Raw genomic sequence first — 17,452 nt, forward strand, 5'->3', positions numbered from 1 at the left:
AATAATGATATATGATATAATGAGGTCTCTCATTACTGCTGTGGTGATATCTTATGGTGTCACTATAGAGCTATATTTCATTTAAAATACCTGAAACTATTGCTGCTGTCCTCAGTCCCATACAGCTCTCACCCAACAGTCTCCAGCATAATGAAGTTATTTTGGAAAGCTGTGCTGCGTAAAATTATTTTAGTCATTTCAACAAGGGAAGCAAACGAAAGTTTTTTTTTTTTAATAAACCTGAAAAATTCCATGAAATCCATCTAAAGTGCCACATGAACAGTACCATATTGTATCATTGTGTCAGCATGTGTAAGTCTGTTAGTAACAAAATAACGGTTAAGGAGATTTTATGCTTTTATGCACATCTGTATGCATGTGGCACATCCCAGTACAGTTTGGTTCTCAGAATGTGTACAGAACATAACACTGAAAGGAAATAAACACTGCAGTAAACATACTTTGATTCATTTTCCAGATGTGAAAAAAAAAATTGGCAAAATAATCAGGGTCATTTGAACTATAGTCAGTATTTTGGCCATTTTGAATGCATGCAGAGGGATTTTAGGAAGAAAAAAACCTAGATAGCCTCATACCACTAACATCCAGATGATCACTTTTGAAATCACAGCGTAGTTCAGTCCAGAGGACTAAGTCAAACATGAGCCAAGACGGATTCCTTATTATAATGTGTTTATAAAGAATACAATCTACAGTATATTGACTCACAAAAAAAAAACAGACACTAATTCCTGTTTTTGTTTTGAGCTGATAAATTATTTGTGTTTATCACTTTCCCATCATCCTGACTGCATGCCTTGTGCAAACAACTGATATGAACAGTCACAATAATAGATCTCTCGAGAAGAAAAATACATTTTAAGTAAACAGTGACTGTATTTCTGGCATTCTGTGGTCCTGCAGGTTTCTCACAACAGTATTGCAGTGATGAAATGTGGAGAAATATCAAGGCACTGAATGATTTGCATTATTATATGAAGGTTAAGTTGGTTAGTGTTTTGTTGTTTAATGATGTTCGTCCACCAAGAGCCTTCAGGTGGCAGTGTGCTGAAGACGGCTGCTTCCTTAAAGAGGTGAAGGCTGAAGATAAAGTCAGGACTTGGCAAAAAGACTCTTAAACCGTGTGTGTGTGTGTTTGTGTGCGTTTGTGGACATACAGGTGATGATTTGCTGGTTACACAAAAACATACAGTGGGATACAGGTGAATGGGAGTTGTCAATGAGCTTTGGTGATTGAAGTTCTTGTTTCATTGATATTTTTTCATTTAAAAAAATTTATCTAATCTGAAATATTTGTTTACAACACCATCTCTACATATATGATCTATATATCCATTTTTGAATAGGTTGGAAAAAAGTCCAGAATGGCTTGACGTCAATTGGCTATACCACATCCTACTGTATATGTGGAAAAAATTCATTCAAAAGAGTGAGAAAAAAAACAAACAAAAAAAACACAAATACATACATCTGTTAAGCAGTTGTGAAATAAACTTATGCATAATTAAAAAAAAAGAAATGTCTTCGAGATCTTAAAGCTGATTTTACACAATCAGTTGCTCCTCTGTTTTTGTTTGTTTGTTTATCTTGTAGGGATCCCTTTTTAAATCCAGGCAGGTATAAAAAACCTTTGATGACTGACAACTGTACAGCTGAACTGAATATATAGCCTATTAAAAAGAAAATAAAAAAATTAAAATAAAAAAAAGCTTTCCTCCTAATTTGGAATCAATGGAGCAGGTAAACAGGAGGATGAGTCAGTTGAAATTTCCCTGGCACGACCACTTTTTTTTATTATTTTTTTTTATATATATCTCCTCTGACGACTTTAGTTCATGAACTGCGTGTAGCCCTCTGCTCCTGTTACGATCACGTCCATCCATATCCTCATGGCCTCTGCAGATGGAGCCACCATGTAGTACAGTCTGTCATGAGTCTTTACACAGAAGGTCAGGGAGGGATTGGGGCTCTGATGGCGAGACACAAGCGTGAAATTACCACTGGAGCAATCGTTTCAGAAATAAGCATAAAAATCCTATGATTATAAAACATCCCTGTTAACATACAGTAACTTTAAAACACATTCTGGCATGCAGGGCAATGCAACTAGTACTTTAAACAGAAGTTAGGGTTAATTATGCTGACATACATTAGTAGTGCAGAACATTGTCACATGACTGATTTAAAAACACATGAGCTGTTCTGGTGATTTATTACAGGGTGCTATATGTATTGTAGAAATCATTTAAACTCTTTATTCAGGATGTTTATGTAACTGCTTGGCTAAAGAATTAATGGTAAATTATATAAAATCAGGGCTGTTTGTTAAAAATAGTGATGGTAAATTATTACAGGTTTATATTGATATGCATGTTCTAAAATGTTTGCACTGAAAGTAATGTAAAAGTGGGCCTAACGTTTTTTTTTTTTTAAGAATTGGCACATAAAGCATGATTTAAAATGCCATAGGTAACCACTGTATTTTGGTATTTAACATATTTATCTTGTCTTTGAACTATGTTGAGTAGTACCTTAGTATAGAGTAAGAGTAACATACGGTTTGAATGATTTGTCAGTTAATTTCCAAAAATAATCAAAACTACACCCGTTTGCATTACTTTCAGTACAGTCCTTGTTGGTTTTTAATTTTATGGTAGCTATAGAGAATTGTCAGACACTCCATGTAAAATTTAAACCAAATAATAAACAGATTAAAAGTAATTTGTTATTGAACAATAACAAAAATTATTAAGTTTTATGTAAAGGCACAATCATTGAACATTTATAGAAGGAGGTTGGAGGGTTGGCATGTTTCAACAGGCTTCCACAAAGTTTTCCACCACATGGACATCTTTAGGTAAGAAGACTTTGTTGTTTTTCCTCATTATTCAAGAGACAAATAGACAAATACCTAGAAAGCTAGAAACTGTTTTGTTGTAAGCATGTTTCATAGGCAATATGCAACGGTATATAAAACTGTAAATGAATAAATGTGCCATTCTTTAATAAGAGGATTCCAATAAATAGATTCTAAGAGGAATAAACACTGTGGTTTTGCTGTTATAGAAAATTAATGAACGTCAGCATTGTAACAGTAAATTCACCTCAGGCTGAGACACATCACACCGTCCTGTCGTTAATAATGCAGTAAAATCCAAGAAGAAAAATGTATGTGTCCAGAGTAACCATATTCTACATGCTGAGTATAGGAAGAATGAAACAGCATGTCCTGCAAGGTTTCTTTCCATATATATTAAAAATGTAAAATATTGTTACTGGAGACACTTAAAATTTTCTTGTTTAATTTTACTGCATGCCATTCGGGAGGCTGAACTGTCTGGGCAGCCCATTTTTGGGCAGCGTTTTTTAGGCTTTTCTCCTGAAATAATGGCAATCCAATTCTAAAGACAGCCTAAGACAGTTGTCTTCCAAGGCTCATTATTTTGCCCAAATTTGAAGGAAGCACTGTATATATGCTTCTCGGTGAAGGGAATCTGACTATCCAGTTCACCAGATGAGAATTTCATTTTAAAAAAATGATAATAAAATAGTGGTCAGGATTGACATTGTGCATAATTTGCTGGTTCTCTTGTCGTACATAAACAATTAAAAAAAAATCTTTCATAACAATTAAATATTAGACAATAATCATGATTTGAAAAAAAAATATCTATCTATCTATCTATCTATCTATCTATCTATCTATCTATCTATATATATATATATATATAAATAAATAAATATACTGTATATATTAAAACCGTAATAAACTGAGATGCTGCAACATAGCCTGGGTATACACTGGTTTAAAATAAACCCATACACGCGGGAACAAATCTTCATATGCAGTTAGTAGTATTTCCCACATACCCTATTAGCCACCATATAATCAGACCTGCCCTAAAGCCATTAAACATCGTGGCCAAGGGAAATCTGGAATACGCACGATCGCTCCATGGCCGATTCTGTGACTAATTCACCTTGACGAGGATTAAAAGGCTTTATCTTAGCAAAGAATTTAGAATTCAGTTCAGCTTTGTCTGTGAGCAAAAGAAGGCTTGATTGCATGCAGGACGCGTTCCGAAATACATACACTTTTCAAGTTCAGGTTGAAAAATCCTTTCTGTGGGGACAACCAGCAGAATGAAAGAATGGTCAGCAAAACAAAAAGGTAGAGAGAAAAAGAAACAAATATGCTAACAAGAGGTAAGAAACTAATTAAAAGAAATAGATTTTTATAATAAAACAAACGAAATAACAGTAATAAAAGGAGAGTTATGAAGAGGATCGCAGCATGAAAGCTCAGAAGCGGCAGCAGCAGTGTGTGAAAATGCGTGTGTAGAGCTTTGTTACAGAGAGGCGAGGTTCAGCTGGGAATCAGTAAAAGCACCCCTTAATAGTATGATTTACCTTTGTGGCGCTGCGTAAATGGTCGTAGTAAACTTCCTCAATGGCCTGGAAATAGATAACTCCTTTCAGCTTGGTCTCATGCTTGTCTGTAAACCAGACAGAAATAACAAGTGAGCAAAAACAAGATAAAAAGAAATGAGCCTGGACTCTAAATAATGTTCTTTTCACCTTCTAATACAAATCTATACTTATTTTTCCATACATCTGATTATATATATATATATATATATATATATATATATATATATATATTTTTTTTTTTTTTTTTTTTTTTAATGGTATAATCTTTAGGAATAAAACATGAGCATTATTATACACTATATTGTTGTAATTCTCTTTTAAGGTTCGTGTGTGTGTGTGTGTGTTTACTTGGGGGAGTTATTTAAATTAGAGATGAAGGTCATGTGACTGAGACTGAAATTGCATTTCGAGTCTTATTCTTGCGTGTAAAAACATATTTCATTTAAAACACTTAAAAAACATTATTTCACATAATCCCTGGAGAACAATATGCGCCTTTTCAGAAATGAGTTTTCATTTTTGTTAGACAGACCGCGCATAAATTGTCATGTTGTGAAATAAATATATAAAGAAAGAAAGAAAGAAAAACATTTCCTGCATTAATCCACTTAGGATAATATTTAACACGGTTTATTTAGATGTGAACGGTAAAAACAAGAGGTAAAACTAGTCTGTCCTCAGAGGCAGCGATCTGGGAGGCAGCAATCCAGCCCTGTTATTGAGTTTGTGCCATCTTTTTTGCCTGTGTAACCATTAGGGGTAGAAACCACTATCCCTGCTGAGCACGACGGCTGAGTGTGAAACAGAATTTCCACAGCATTGCGCTCGATTTCATCAGCATCATACAGAACGCGGACGAGCTGCTGGATATTTGTATGCCTCAAGCTATCCCGAGGCTATCGGAAACCACAGCAGCCTTCCCCGAGCTAAAGCCGCCGCTAATTACCGCATCCCCCCACGCTAGCTTCACTATGCCAGGACTCGGCTGTTGAGAAAGATGTCTTATAATTCATATAAAAATCAACTGAAAAAAAATCTAAATGTTGTAAAATACTGTAAATCCTTCATTCATTATATTTCACTTTCTGGGCTTAATTTGTTTCCTTACGCTACTCTTCTGCTTCTAGTTTTGCTGCCAAGGTGAATTTCCTCATAAGTGATATCTTACTTGGCCAATAAAATGGATTCAGCTAAAAAAAAAATAATAATAAAAAAAAAAAAATGGAGGCCCTCATCATCACCCAGGCTGGTTTAATGTTTAAAACTTACCAGCATAGTAGGAGAAAGTGCGTTTAAGTCGATCGAAGACGAACCAGCGCTTCTTCCACGATTTGATCTTTCCACCCATCTTGACCAGGTAACCCTTACACATCTTTTCTGTGATGATTATGTGGAAGCAGGTCTCTATGTTGTGACCCGATGACTCGACGTGTGAGCGCAGGTCAAATTCCTCTTTGCGGATGGGCAGGTAGCGCGTCATGGGACGGGCCTTTGACCAAAAAAAGAAAAAGATTTATTTTTTTTAACACTCCTCAAACTCCAACACAGCAGTGTCACCGATCAGACAGATTGTATATACCTATGGATTTATTAAACTTCTCATTTTACATAAAAACAAAACAAGTTAATCAAGATGAAACAAGCAACCTTTTAGCTTTTTTACAGAGATTAAATTTGCATTTATTTGCATTGCACTCACATAAGCTCAGCCTATGTCTTTGCACTACAAAAAGTCGCAGTGACCTTATTTGTGCATAAACTGAATTGTCTAAGGACACTCACTACAAATGCTTCTCTTCCAAACCTTCTTCCCCCAGGGTGTCAAACTCCAAACTACCCAGCTGAACAGAGATTTAAAGTCCCCATCAGTCATTCACACCGAGCGCTGTAATGGTAGACTTAATGCTACAAAACTGTTGGTTAGAAGCAATTTCCATAACTTGCCTTTTTTATCTTAGTACAGAATAGAGTAGGACACGGGAATAAGTATGTTTACAGACTCGGATATTCTTAATTGACCTGTTCCACACTGATGAGACATCAGACTCATAAGAAAGTGTAGTCAGTCTCGGACTCGCACGCGGACTCAGACTCACACACGCTCTCACAAAACTTCGACACCACAAAATAATGCAAGATCAATTTACGAGTTACAGCTACTGTATTATTTGCACAGTCCCTTTATTTCATCAGGCTTAAAAGTAATTGGACAAACTAACAATTATAAATAAAGGGATTATTTTAATACTTGCTAAGATTTCTTCCTCGGGCTGCTTTGCCAAGCCTTTACTTTGTTTGAATGTGCGTCTTTTTGCCTTTAGATATATCATCAGTAAGAGAAAAGCAGCTCAGTTGGGGTTGAGGTCAACTGACTGATTCTGTCCGTCAATCCGATTCAGTTTTTTTTTTTTTATTTAAATTCATTTACAAACCACATCTAAACCTAATGCAGTCGACCAAAGTACTGTACAGTCCGGAAATAGCTGCAGACATAGTAATAGAGTATAAAAATCAGACAGTAATAGGAAAAACAAAAACAATACATCCACCCTCAGTGCCATAAAATAAGTAATAAATACATACATGCATACTGTACATATAGGGAAAAGTTAACTTTTTTAAAAATAGTTCTTACAATGTAATAAATGCAAAAGAGTATAAAAAGGACTTGAGGTATGATTTGAAAATGGTAATAAAAGGGGCCGGCCTGATATATAGGGGCAGCTTATTTAAGAGGTTATGGGCTGCTACTGAAAAGGCATAATAGGGGAATTGTGCCGACTTGAATTTTTTCAAGTCTGTCACTAATCGAAACTGAGGTGCGTATAAGTACATTACAATAGGTCTTTTCTTTCCCTAGAAAGAGCCGCATAGCTAGTTCTAGTTAGCCATCCAGTTAGTTCTAGAGAAAGAAAAGAGTTAAATCTCCTACTACTTCCTTCGGCAGTCCTATTATCAATAAACACCGGTGACCCGGTTCCATTGGTGGCCATACATGCCCACGGCATAACACTGCCGTCTCCATGTTTGTCAGATGATGTGGTCTGCGTTAGAACACAACCTGTCGCTTTTCTCCTGCATAATCTCATCTTCTAATCATTCTGGTACAAGAACTAGATTAACTTTTTTTAAATTTATTTAGTTTTGCTTTAAGCGAAGCCTTTTTGTTCTTCAGTGTTAACAGTTTTTATTTTATATTGCGAGGGATGTTTTTTAATATATGTATGTATGTATATAGTTTTTTGCTTAATCCTGTAGAAACTTTTTAAATACATTATAGTAGTATGAAGAGACCAACATAAAAAACTTGTGTCCATGTCCAAATTCGTATGCGCCTGATTGTAACTTCTAAAACTGGGCAAAAATTTATTTAAATCAAATAGTAATCATTTGTAACATTCAGGAAATATTGACAAAAACTTTTGGGAAAACCGCACATCTCCATTACTGACATGCACTCGAAAGCGCTGACACAATATTGACGGTCGCATTACAGGCTGCTGCTTACAAATGCTGTGCAAACCTTACACGAGAATTTCATTAGAACGCACTCCTGAGTACACGCTCTCATGTGGGGCTGCCACAAAACAATTACATAATATCAATACTGTACTGTTCTTATTAAAACCAGTGTGAAATGAGTCGGCCACTTTACACATTAACACTTAACTGCATTATATCAGCCCATTTTAAAATTTTGTATTTACTTACAGTACGTACACAGTTTAAAAGCTGCTAAACCCACATATGCTGTTTATTATAAGGCTTTACAATCACTGTGAAGTTCGTGTGCAGTAGGTGTGTGAGTATTGAACAAGCTAAATCGATGCACAGATTGACAAAGCAGTGATTATGAATGCATGAATCCTTGCAAAAATAATTAAATATAAAAATATGTATACATTATCCTATTTACAGAGCATGTACTCCTGTTTAATGTTCACCTCAGCCACCTCACCTGAGAGAAGTTCTTTGCTCTCATCTTCACCTCCTTCTCGATCAGCAGCTGCCGATGCACCGTCTCCTCCTGCAACCTCTTCTCAGCCTCCTCCCTCCTCTTCCTCTCATCCTCTAGCATCTGTTTACGTGCCTGGCTCTCTCGCTCCTATGGTACACACACAAAGCAGAAGAACCACAAAAATGTAGAAACTTGTAGCATTCTCCTTTATTAGGGTATTATACTATAATTCCAGGTTTTCTCTCACTTTTGACTCAAGGAGTCTGGCCTTCTCTAGATGAGCCTCCTTCAGCAGCTTTTCCATCTCTTCGATTTTCAGTGCATCCATCCCGCTTGCGCTATGTCACAGGAGCATACAGTGTTTTGTTTTGTTTTTTTAGTCCATATGCCACACTGATTAACTCAATTAGAATGCAATATTTGCTTCAGCTATGCAACTTGCCCAGTAGAGCCCCAGAGCAACTTTGGGCATGACATGCATCTGACAAATGGCAAAAATCTTAATGCACTAATCTCATTACACACATTATCTTCACAATATAATTCTCAAAAGAGTGATTTTTTTTCTCTCATCAGAACCAAGCTGACATGACTGGCTACAAATGTGAATGAAGACATAAAACCAGAACACTGCGAGATTAGTTCCCGTAAACATTCACAGAATGGGAACACCTGATCCGTGGAAGAGATGCATCTGTCGGTCATTCACCAACACCACTTGCATGTTACAGAAACTCAGTCAAGAGCTATTGCTACATACCCTGTACAGTCCTGACATCATGCTAAAATACTAAGAAAACTTTTTAGCTTGATGGTATACAAACACTAGTTAAACACTGTGATAAATGCATTAATGTATCAGGGGATTATAGTATATGGAGAAAGAAAAAAGGGAGTTTTTACTCTAATAACAGTTAGACAAGTCCAGTTGTTCTGTACAATCTAAAGTCCTAGTTTAACTTGAATTAATACAATAGTTATAATACATAGTTATATTACATAATACAATACTGTAAAAATAATAGTAACTGCATCAATAGCAGACTAATAATATAACTGTATAACTGCACAATGTAAAATAGTATTAGAAATTATTTTATAATGACGAAAATCTATATGAAAAAAAATTACTACTGAATTGCATTGACAGGCACAAATTAATTGCAAATATCATGTAGAATGTAGAAACATAGCAGTAAAACATACACATGTACTGCAAATGCGTTATGTGTGCAAGGAGATACACATCCGTATTAATACCCAGTGCACTGCAGTGCTATTCAGAGCATTTAAGACATTGTTTTCAGAGCATACTGTAAGCAGCAGAGATGGTAAGGAGAGGAGACTACATCTACATCAATGCACTGTATATGTCTTGATTCTGCACAGGTTTTCGATAGGTTGTGAGCTACAGCAGAGCATTCTTTTTTTTTTTTGGCCCCCAGAAGAATTGATGATGCTCTGAATTTCGCCCCTGGCCTGAGCAGAAGCAGCACCAAACCACACAATTATGAAGGAGGTCAGGATGGACTTGGTGATGGACCAATACTGCCTGGGGGGAGACTGATTTTTTTTTCCGGCTAGCTCAGCCTTTGCCAAGCCTTTATGATGATGCAGGTAGTATTTTTCTCCAGCCTAAGGTTACATGACATGACAGGCCAGAGGAACTTCGAATGACTCAGAATGATAGGGTTTCTGTTTGCTGGAATTGATAAACATATTCCATGTTTTTTAGGTGTTCAGGTACAGGTTGTTGTAACTATGCCAGATTCACATGTGGACACGCATTAAAAATAATGTCTTCTGTGAATGTGTGGAGCTTGATAGACGTCTCATTAAATGTGCAGATGTTCCTGTATAGGGAGAAGAGAAGAAGGGGAGAAAGTATCCCAGGGGTGTGCCAGTACTAAGTTATAGTGTCTGACATGTATTTGCTAAGCTGTCTGTCTGTCATTAAGTCTGTGAATCATCAGCATATGGGGTCTGGCAGATCGAGTCAGGTTCTTGTTTAGCAGCTCTGGAATGATCATGCACCAAATAAGATTTTCAAATATTCTAAGGCTGATGATACACAGTTATGTGAACTGTGGGCTTGTACTGTATTTAATCCACAATAATGTGACCATTTTGGAACTGTCGAAGAACTGCTAGGGGGTCAAACAACTCCTTCGAAGTACCCCAAGTGCTCAAATCTTCGTAACTACTCATGTTACTACTGCAATAATAAAACACCAGCTAAGGGTAAAAAGGTAGGACTAAATACGTAGGATGTACACAGTTTGCAAGTGCGGATAAAGTAAGTGAACTAATAAAGTTAGCTAGCACCACTTACGCACAAACGGTGCGAAACTGTGCATGCCCTTAGGATGAAATTAAGAACAAATTTAACCAACAAGACAATTAGAGTGTTTGCTTTCACAGATGTTTCGTCATTATTACACGTAATAAAATGCCAAGATATTAATAGCAAAAAAAAAAAAAAAAAAAAGAGAGAGAGAGAGAGAGAGAGAGAGAGAGAGAGAGAGAGAGAGAGTAAAGATCATTAAAAAGTTTTTAGCTTTTTTCCCCCCTTCCCTCGAGGGAGTCAAGGCAAAACTTTGTGCTTTTTTGGGGGGGGATTAATTTTAAACCATTTTTCTTTTTCTGTTGATTTGCCTTATGCTTTGAATCGTTGCATTGCTGCTAAATGCATCCACATTTTTTTTTTTTATACATTTTTGGAGATACATGTTCTTTTCCCCTCAGAACAGTAGGGAACATACAGTTTTGCAGTTAATTTATTTTATATTTCCACCCAGCAGCTAAGATTGGCTAAATATTGTGGCTGTATAATCTATTTGTAATGCATGTTGGGTATTATATTGTCGGACACTGACTAGTAGTACAATATTGAAAAGGTTGTTAACAGACTGAGACTGTAAGATGCAATATAATTAAAAACAAGCGTGTACGATACCAAATCTTATGCTGGAATGGGTTTTTGGTTTACTCCTTCTTAGGAGCTATAAAATGCAATACATATATCCAGTGTCAATCCCTTTAACATCCTACAGACAGTGTGGGGAAAAAGACAGTCTTATTAATTTTTTAACTGCAAAAACTGACAAGCTCTATTCAACACACCTCTTAGATAGTAAATAAATGAGCTCTGGAGACAAGATGTCCAAGTAGGACATACTGTAAGATTTCTTCTAGCTTTGTTTTCTAACCTGGACATGTTATCTGGCGAGCAGGCCGAGTTGTTGCTGGTGGAGACGCTGGTGTCGATGCTGTCTGAGCTCTCCAGGCTGAGTGTGTCGTAGTTGTCCTCTCCAGCAGAGGGTGCTGTGTGGTGCAGGATGGAGTGATGGACCAGCGGAGGAGCTGGAGAGCTGCTAAGCAGCGTGTGGGAGCCGTGCAGCGCCTCCCACTGGAACTGAGCCTCGGCTGCAGCCTTTTGCTTCAGCTCGGCCAGGCGCCGCCGCTGCTCCTCGATCACCTGCTGACCTGGAGAGATAGAGAGAGAGAACATAAAGAGAGGGATGGAAAGAAGAATAAGAATGGAGAGATGAACAAATACATGTGAGATGGTGTAAAAAAAAAACTTGACTGTGACAAATTGTTTAATACATAACTGCATCAATTTTGCATTCTTAAAGGCAATGACATTTATAACCACATCAGACATACACTAATCAGCATCCTAAATAACTGAAAAAGAGCTGACTTTTTAAATACATGTACCAGAAGCTGTAAAGAAACATTTTAGCATTTTGATTTCTTTATTATCAGATACCATACACCTCTAACACAAAATGCCACAAAAGCTGGCATATGCACTTGTATTATATCACCATAGAGCACTTCATCAAAGGAACTCTACTGTAATATAAATATAAATTTAAGTTGCCCCAAAAGCTGGACAAAGCACACACACATGGAAAATCCCATGCCAAGCCCAAATCAACAAAAAAAAACATGTATCCATGAAGGATTACACGCTATGAACAAGCTGCACCATAATGCCTTAACACATACTGTAAAGCACATAGAGCTGCACTGCTCTTTATAAAATATATATTGTCCAAGCAAATCTTGCATGACTTAAGGCTTCCAGCCACAGAAAAGAAACAGTTTAGCTTCATGCTGGAAAAAAAACAATAATCCAGAAAGCACACTTCTAAATGGAATCATGCACCATTTTAAGTCAAGACACACAGGATAAGTTAAAGACAAAAGGTAAATGTTGAAGCAGTGATGAAAATAAAGATGACAAGGGCATGGCCAAACCCACTCCAGACGCAATGTGATCTACCTGTGGGACTGTCCATGGTGGAGAACTCGGGCGATGATGGCAAGCAGTCTGGGTGAGAGTGGGGGATAACGGAGGTGAAGGAACAAAGTGAAAGACAAAATGTTACACTGGTTATGAAAACAAAATCTGGAGGAGGAGTTAAAAGGAAAGTGTAAATGAGATGAGAAGAAGTAACAAGCACGCGTGCTAGTTTGGATCACTTTGTTCGGTTTCACTTTTGTTTGTCTCTTCACCTTTTGAAACGGATCTTACATGGCCTTACTTTTGCACCAAAAAAAACATTGTTTGAGACATTTCTCAACTTTGCAGAATGTTTTTTTTTTTTTGGTTTTCTTTCCTTATGCTGCTAAAATGTATAATCAAATATATAGTTTTCATAATTGCAATGTGAAAATCATTCTTACCTGCATTAGAACTAATATAATAAATCTATAATCCTTGAAAACAGAAAACTTTTTTCACAACCTTTTCTTTTATATACACTGATCAAACATAACACTAATTATAACTAATGTATCAATTATATACAAGTAAACTTGTGAAAGGATCCTGTGCACCCAAGGCTCATGCCTGTGGGAAGCAAAGACTGCTCTGTCCTGTCTGATCCCACAGAAAACACAATGCAGCACAAATTGGTAGGAAAAGTTAATGTTTTCAGAATAGGTATCAGAATAATGAATTAATCTGAGCTTTGGCTTAGCATGCAGAGTTCACGGTTGGTTTTGCGCTCCAAATTTCCCAGAATTCCATCCATGGGATGTGCTGGACCTGGCCACCCTTTCAAACATACAGCCCTTAAAAGATCTGTCGCTAATACCCTGGTACCACAGCACACCTTCAGAGGTCTTGTAGTATCATGTCCAATGGAGCCAGAGTTGTCTGATAGACATGTTAAAAAATATTATTTATATTATTTATAGATGCTTAAACAAGAAACATTTAACTTATTTTACTTTAACTCAATAGATGCTGATTTTAACAAGATTAACAGGAAACAGACTTGGATGAACTAAAAATTATAGACATTCTTATTGGAAGTTGCAATAAAGTGAGCTGTACAAGTGTATCTTTTTATTGTTTGTTCATATATAGTACATGTGTTTTTTGAGGCACTTGTGACGTCACTAGTGTGGTCCATAGTCAAAGCTTCTGCTCGTTATACCATTATGTATGTCAATTAGATATTTCAGATATTTATGACTGTTGATTAGGGCCAACTCCTCTTTTTATTACAGTAAACCTCTACCACTTATCTAGAAACACCCTCCACACACCTTATATTTAAATGTAATAATTTTGGTATGAGCAATGTTTATAGAAATACAAAAGTAATTGAGATCATGTGACAAAAACTAAAATTACAGTTTTTTTATATTACAAAATATTAAAAAACAGCCATTTAATATTAACTGTTACTCTTGCAATTTGTGGAATGAACAGAAAAGTTTTAAAAATAAACTGTTGTGTTCACTAAAATGCAGCTCAAAGTTTCATATTGGAAAAATGTTCTGGATTTCTAACTGCAATGCGTCATCTTGAGTCAAACTGAATATACAAAGTGAAACAGGGACACTGTGGCTACAATGTGTGTGTGGGCAGCTTAAAATACACTGTGTGTGAATACCTTTCTGTTGCAGTGCCAGCTGTCTCTTCATCTCAATGTCCTGTAAAGTGGCTGCGAGGTTGCGGGGGAGACTCCCGGTGCTGTGGGCCACCATGATGGGACTCTGGCCAAGTGAATATACAATCATTTAAAATGCCAGGTAACAACAGAAGCGAGTGATAACTTAATAGCATGCGTGTGGGTTTTACCCTGGAGGAAGTGTTGCGGCCGAGAGTTGCGCTGGCGTAGGTGGGGGAAAGTCCGGCACTCACTTTTGGCTTCTGTGAGGACTGACTGGCATCGCTATCTAGCCTGGAGCGATACACCTACAGAGCAGAAAAACTGGACCATTTACACACCAATCATAACACTCCCGGTCTTTGGGAAATGGTTTATTTTGTTTTTAGTTTCCAGGCTTAAAAAAAGGGGGGGGTAATTTTGCAGAAACCTGAGAAAACTCGTCATATTGTGAAATTAGTTTGGAAACTATAGACTGTGGGTCTCATCTGCATGTGTTTTAATATTTAAATTTAGTGTGAAAAAAGTGAAAAGGAAGAAAATTGCTTTTGAAGATTCCCACTTGTAGCTAAGCAACACCTTGCTGATGTTGACAGTTTGAAGAAAATCATACTTAGAAACAACCAATTCACTCAAAGATGTCCAACACCTATCTAGCTGTCTAACACTGTTCATTAAATGTGACTCTTGACTTTAATCCATGATTCTTTCTTTATTTTCTACTGACCCCTGATGGCGTATTACTCGTATCCACCAATCAGGCCGATATGGTAGAGTGGCCAGACGGCAGCCACTCCTTTGTAAAAGGCACATGGCAGCCCGCCTGGAGTTTGCGACCTGGGACCTTTAAAGCAGCAGAAATTTTTTTGTAACCTTCCCCAGATATGTGCCTCGAGACAATTCCTTTGACTTCATGCTTGGTTTGTGCTCTGACATGAACTGTCAACTGTGGGACCTTATATAGACAGGTGTGTGCCTTTCCAAATCATGTCCAATCAGAAACATCTCAAGGATGATCAGGGGAAACCGGATGCGTCTGAGATCAATTTTGCAAAAGCTGTAAATACTTACGTATATGTGCTTTCTCAATTTTTTTTTTATTTATTTATTTGGTCAGCTGCTCAGGAGGTCTCCTGTTCGAGCCCCGACGCCGATGGGCTGCCACTGTTAGACCCTTGAGCAAGGTGTGCTTCACCCACAAAGTGCTCTGATACAATTGGGTGTCGATCTGCCAAACCAACCCCATATAAAACTGCCATAAAAATAACGGATCTCTCTCCAATGGTTGGGTATCCGCCGTTCGATATCCCTACCCCCATATGAGAGTCTCATGACCGCACTGTGCTTGAAGCCTTCTGTAAATGGTAATCGTTTTTTTTCACCTTCTTTCGTGAGAAGTTTTGGTTGACATTTTCTTGCTCAATTTCTAGCTGTTCAGCTGTCAGCTGCTCTCTACCAAACAATACAAGCTTGACTGCTTTACTGTATAAACATGACTTCTGAAAACCTTCTGTGAGCTTTCCAGATTGTTTACCGGGAGAACAGTGGCCATGAGCCACAAAGTCCAAACATGACCAAATAAAACCCAAACAATATGACAACTTTCCTCAACAATACACAGCACAGACAATACAGACAAGAGTTCTTGGAGCTCCCATGCATTGAGAAAGACCTACATGACAATAAAGACAAAAAGAAATTAAAGCAGAGGAAGAAGAAAAGGGAAAAGGAAGATGGGTCTGCATGGCATGGTTACCTGCAGAGGCTTGTGTGTCGAGTGAGATTTAGCTGGGAGAGAAGGCAGACACAGCTGGCTGGGATCTCCAGCCGCCATCACCTCCTGGTACCAGCGCTCTAAATCTAGCCTGGGGATTTGAGGCCTAAGCTGCTCCAGCTGACCCTTTAACCCACATCAGAATGCACAGCAAGGTGGCAGAGTGAAATGAGATGAGAAAAAAAAGAGAAAAAGAGAGAGGGGGGGGGGGAAGAAGAAGATAAGAAAAAGGTTTTATTTTGAAACTGATAAGTCAGGTTTCATTAACAGAGAAGATGCCTATTAATCCACTTTAGAGAAATTAGTTATGCATCTAGTAGAAGCATCTGTGCAGCTGGGTGCCAGTCCCAGATGAGCTAGAGAAATGAATTAAATAATAATAATAATAATAATAATAATAATAATAATAATAATAATAATAATAATAATAAACTAAATAATTGTCTACTGGATGATTTATAAATATTATCAAGCAAACAAACCACAAATCTAATCAACAAACGAGATCTAAAAATCATCTTTTCACATCTCTAGTCCTGTGCACACTGCAGCTTTAAACATTCTACTGAAGACCTACAGCTAGTGACTGATCTCTGTATCTGCTACATCTGTGCATGTCAATTACTGACACTGTTCTTATGCAGAGACCTTTAATTTGTATAAATAATGTAATGAAATAGCTCTTCACATGGCTACACGTGTATAATTATACATGACTGAAGTCTATTTTTCTATGCTGCACCTGGTTCAACATACAGAAAGCTTGATCATTTCCTACAACCACAGCTTGTTTGACAAGGCACTAATCTCAAGAGACAGACTAGCGCAGTTCAGTCTGAAGTAAAGAAATGAAGTAATACTTCAAAAAACACTTGTTTTTAATCCAATGGTCACTTGCACTGTTTTTAAAATGAAAGGAATAAAATGGCTGACTAAATTGTCGCATTGCAAAAGCTCTTTTTTTTAAACAGGACTGTGCAAAAGTCTTGAGCCACTCTTTGTTTCTTTATATTTAGATGAAAAAAGTGTTGTTTATGCAATAACCTCAGCAGCAGCCTCATTTCCTCTCGTCTGTTTCAACCACTCTGCATTCAGAATCACCAGTATACTAATCACCTGCACCCGTTGGTTCAGACGTGAAGTTAAATGTTTTTATGCTTGAATAATTCATAGGTCACTATGCGGCTTAAAAAGCAAAAGAAAAAATCCTCTAAAACTGCTCAGGTACAGGGACTGGACGGAAAATGAGAGCAAAAAACATGAAGCAAAAAAGTTCTTCAGGAAGCCTGGAGAACTATCCAAAAGTGCATTATAAATACAAGAAAGGAGGCAAAATATGAAGAAATTAGAAAG

The 17,452-nt window shown here is 37.2% G+C and overlaps 1 protein-coding gene across 11 annotated transcripts in view; it reads right to left on the bottom strand.

Moving 5' to 3' along the window:
* Positions 1 to 222: 222 nt before the first annotated feature.
* The window catches only part of phldb1b (pleckstrin homology-like domain, family B, member 1b), a 77,573-nt gene continuing 60,343 nt past the window's right edge, over positions 223 to 17,452 (bottom strand). For 6 of the 11 annotated variants that reach the window (XM_053507233.1, XM_053507234.1, XM_053507238.1 and 3 more), the window contains 11 exons: positions 16,082 to 16,225; positions 14,517 to 14,633; positions 14,329 to 14,431; positions 12,705 to 12,752; positions 11,620 to 11,896; positions 8,658 to 8,748; positions 8,411 to 8,557; positions 5,722 to 5,941; positions 4,432 to 4,517; positions 4,115 to 4,144; positions 223 to 1,990 (listed from right to left, as the gene is read on the bottom strand). In XM_053507233.1, coding sequence (XP_053363208.1) covers positions 1,850 to 1,990; positions 4,115 to 4,144; positions 4,432 to 4,517; positions 5,722 to 5,941; positions 8,411 to 8,557; positions 8,658 to 8,748; positions 11,620 to 11,896; positions 12,705 to 12,752; positions 14,329 to 14,431; positions 14,517 to 14,633; positions 16,082 to 16,225 — 1,404 coding nt within the window. In that variant the 3' untranslated portion in view covers positions 223 to 1,849. The remainder of the gene's footprint in view (positions 1,991 to 4,114; positions 4,145 to 4,431; positions 4,518 to 5,721; positions 5,942 to 8,410; positions 8,558 to 8,657; positions 8,749 to 11,619; positions 11,897 to 12,704; positions 12,753 to 14,328; positions 14,432 to 14,516; positions 14,634 to 16,081; positions 16,226 to 17,452) is intronic. The other 5 variants (XM_053507241.1, XM_053507237.1, XM_053507236.1 and 2 more) reach the window with 4 other exon arrangements.

Source organism: Clarias gariepinus, chromosome 11 (assembly GCF_024256425.1).
Source record: "Clarias gariepinus isolate MV-2021 ecotype Netherlands chromosome 11, CGAR_prim_01v2, whole genome shotgun sequence".
Taxonomy (NCBI): domain Eukaryota; kingdom Metazoa; phylum Chordata; class Actinopteri; order Siluriformes; family Clariidae; genus Clarias; species Clarias gariepinus.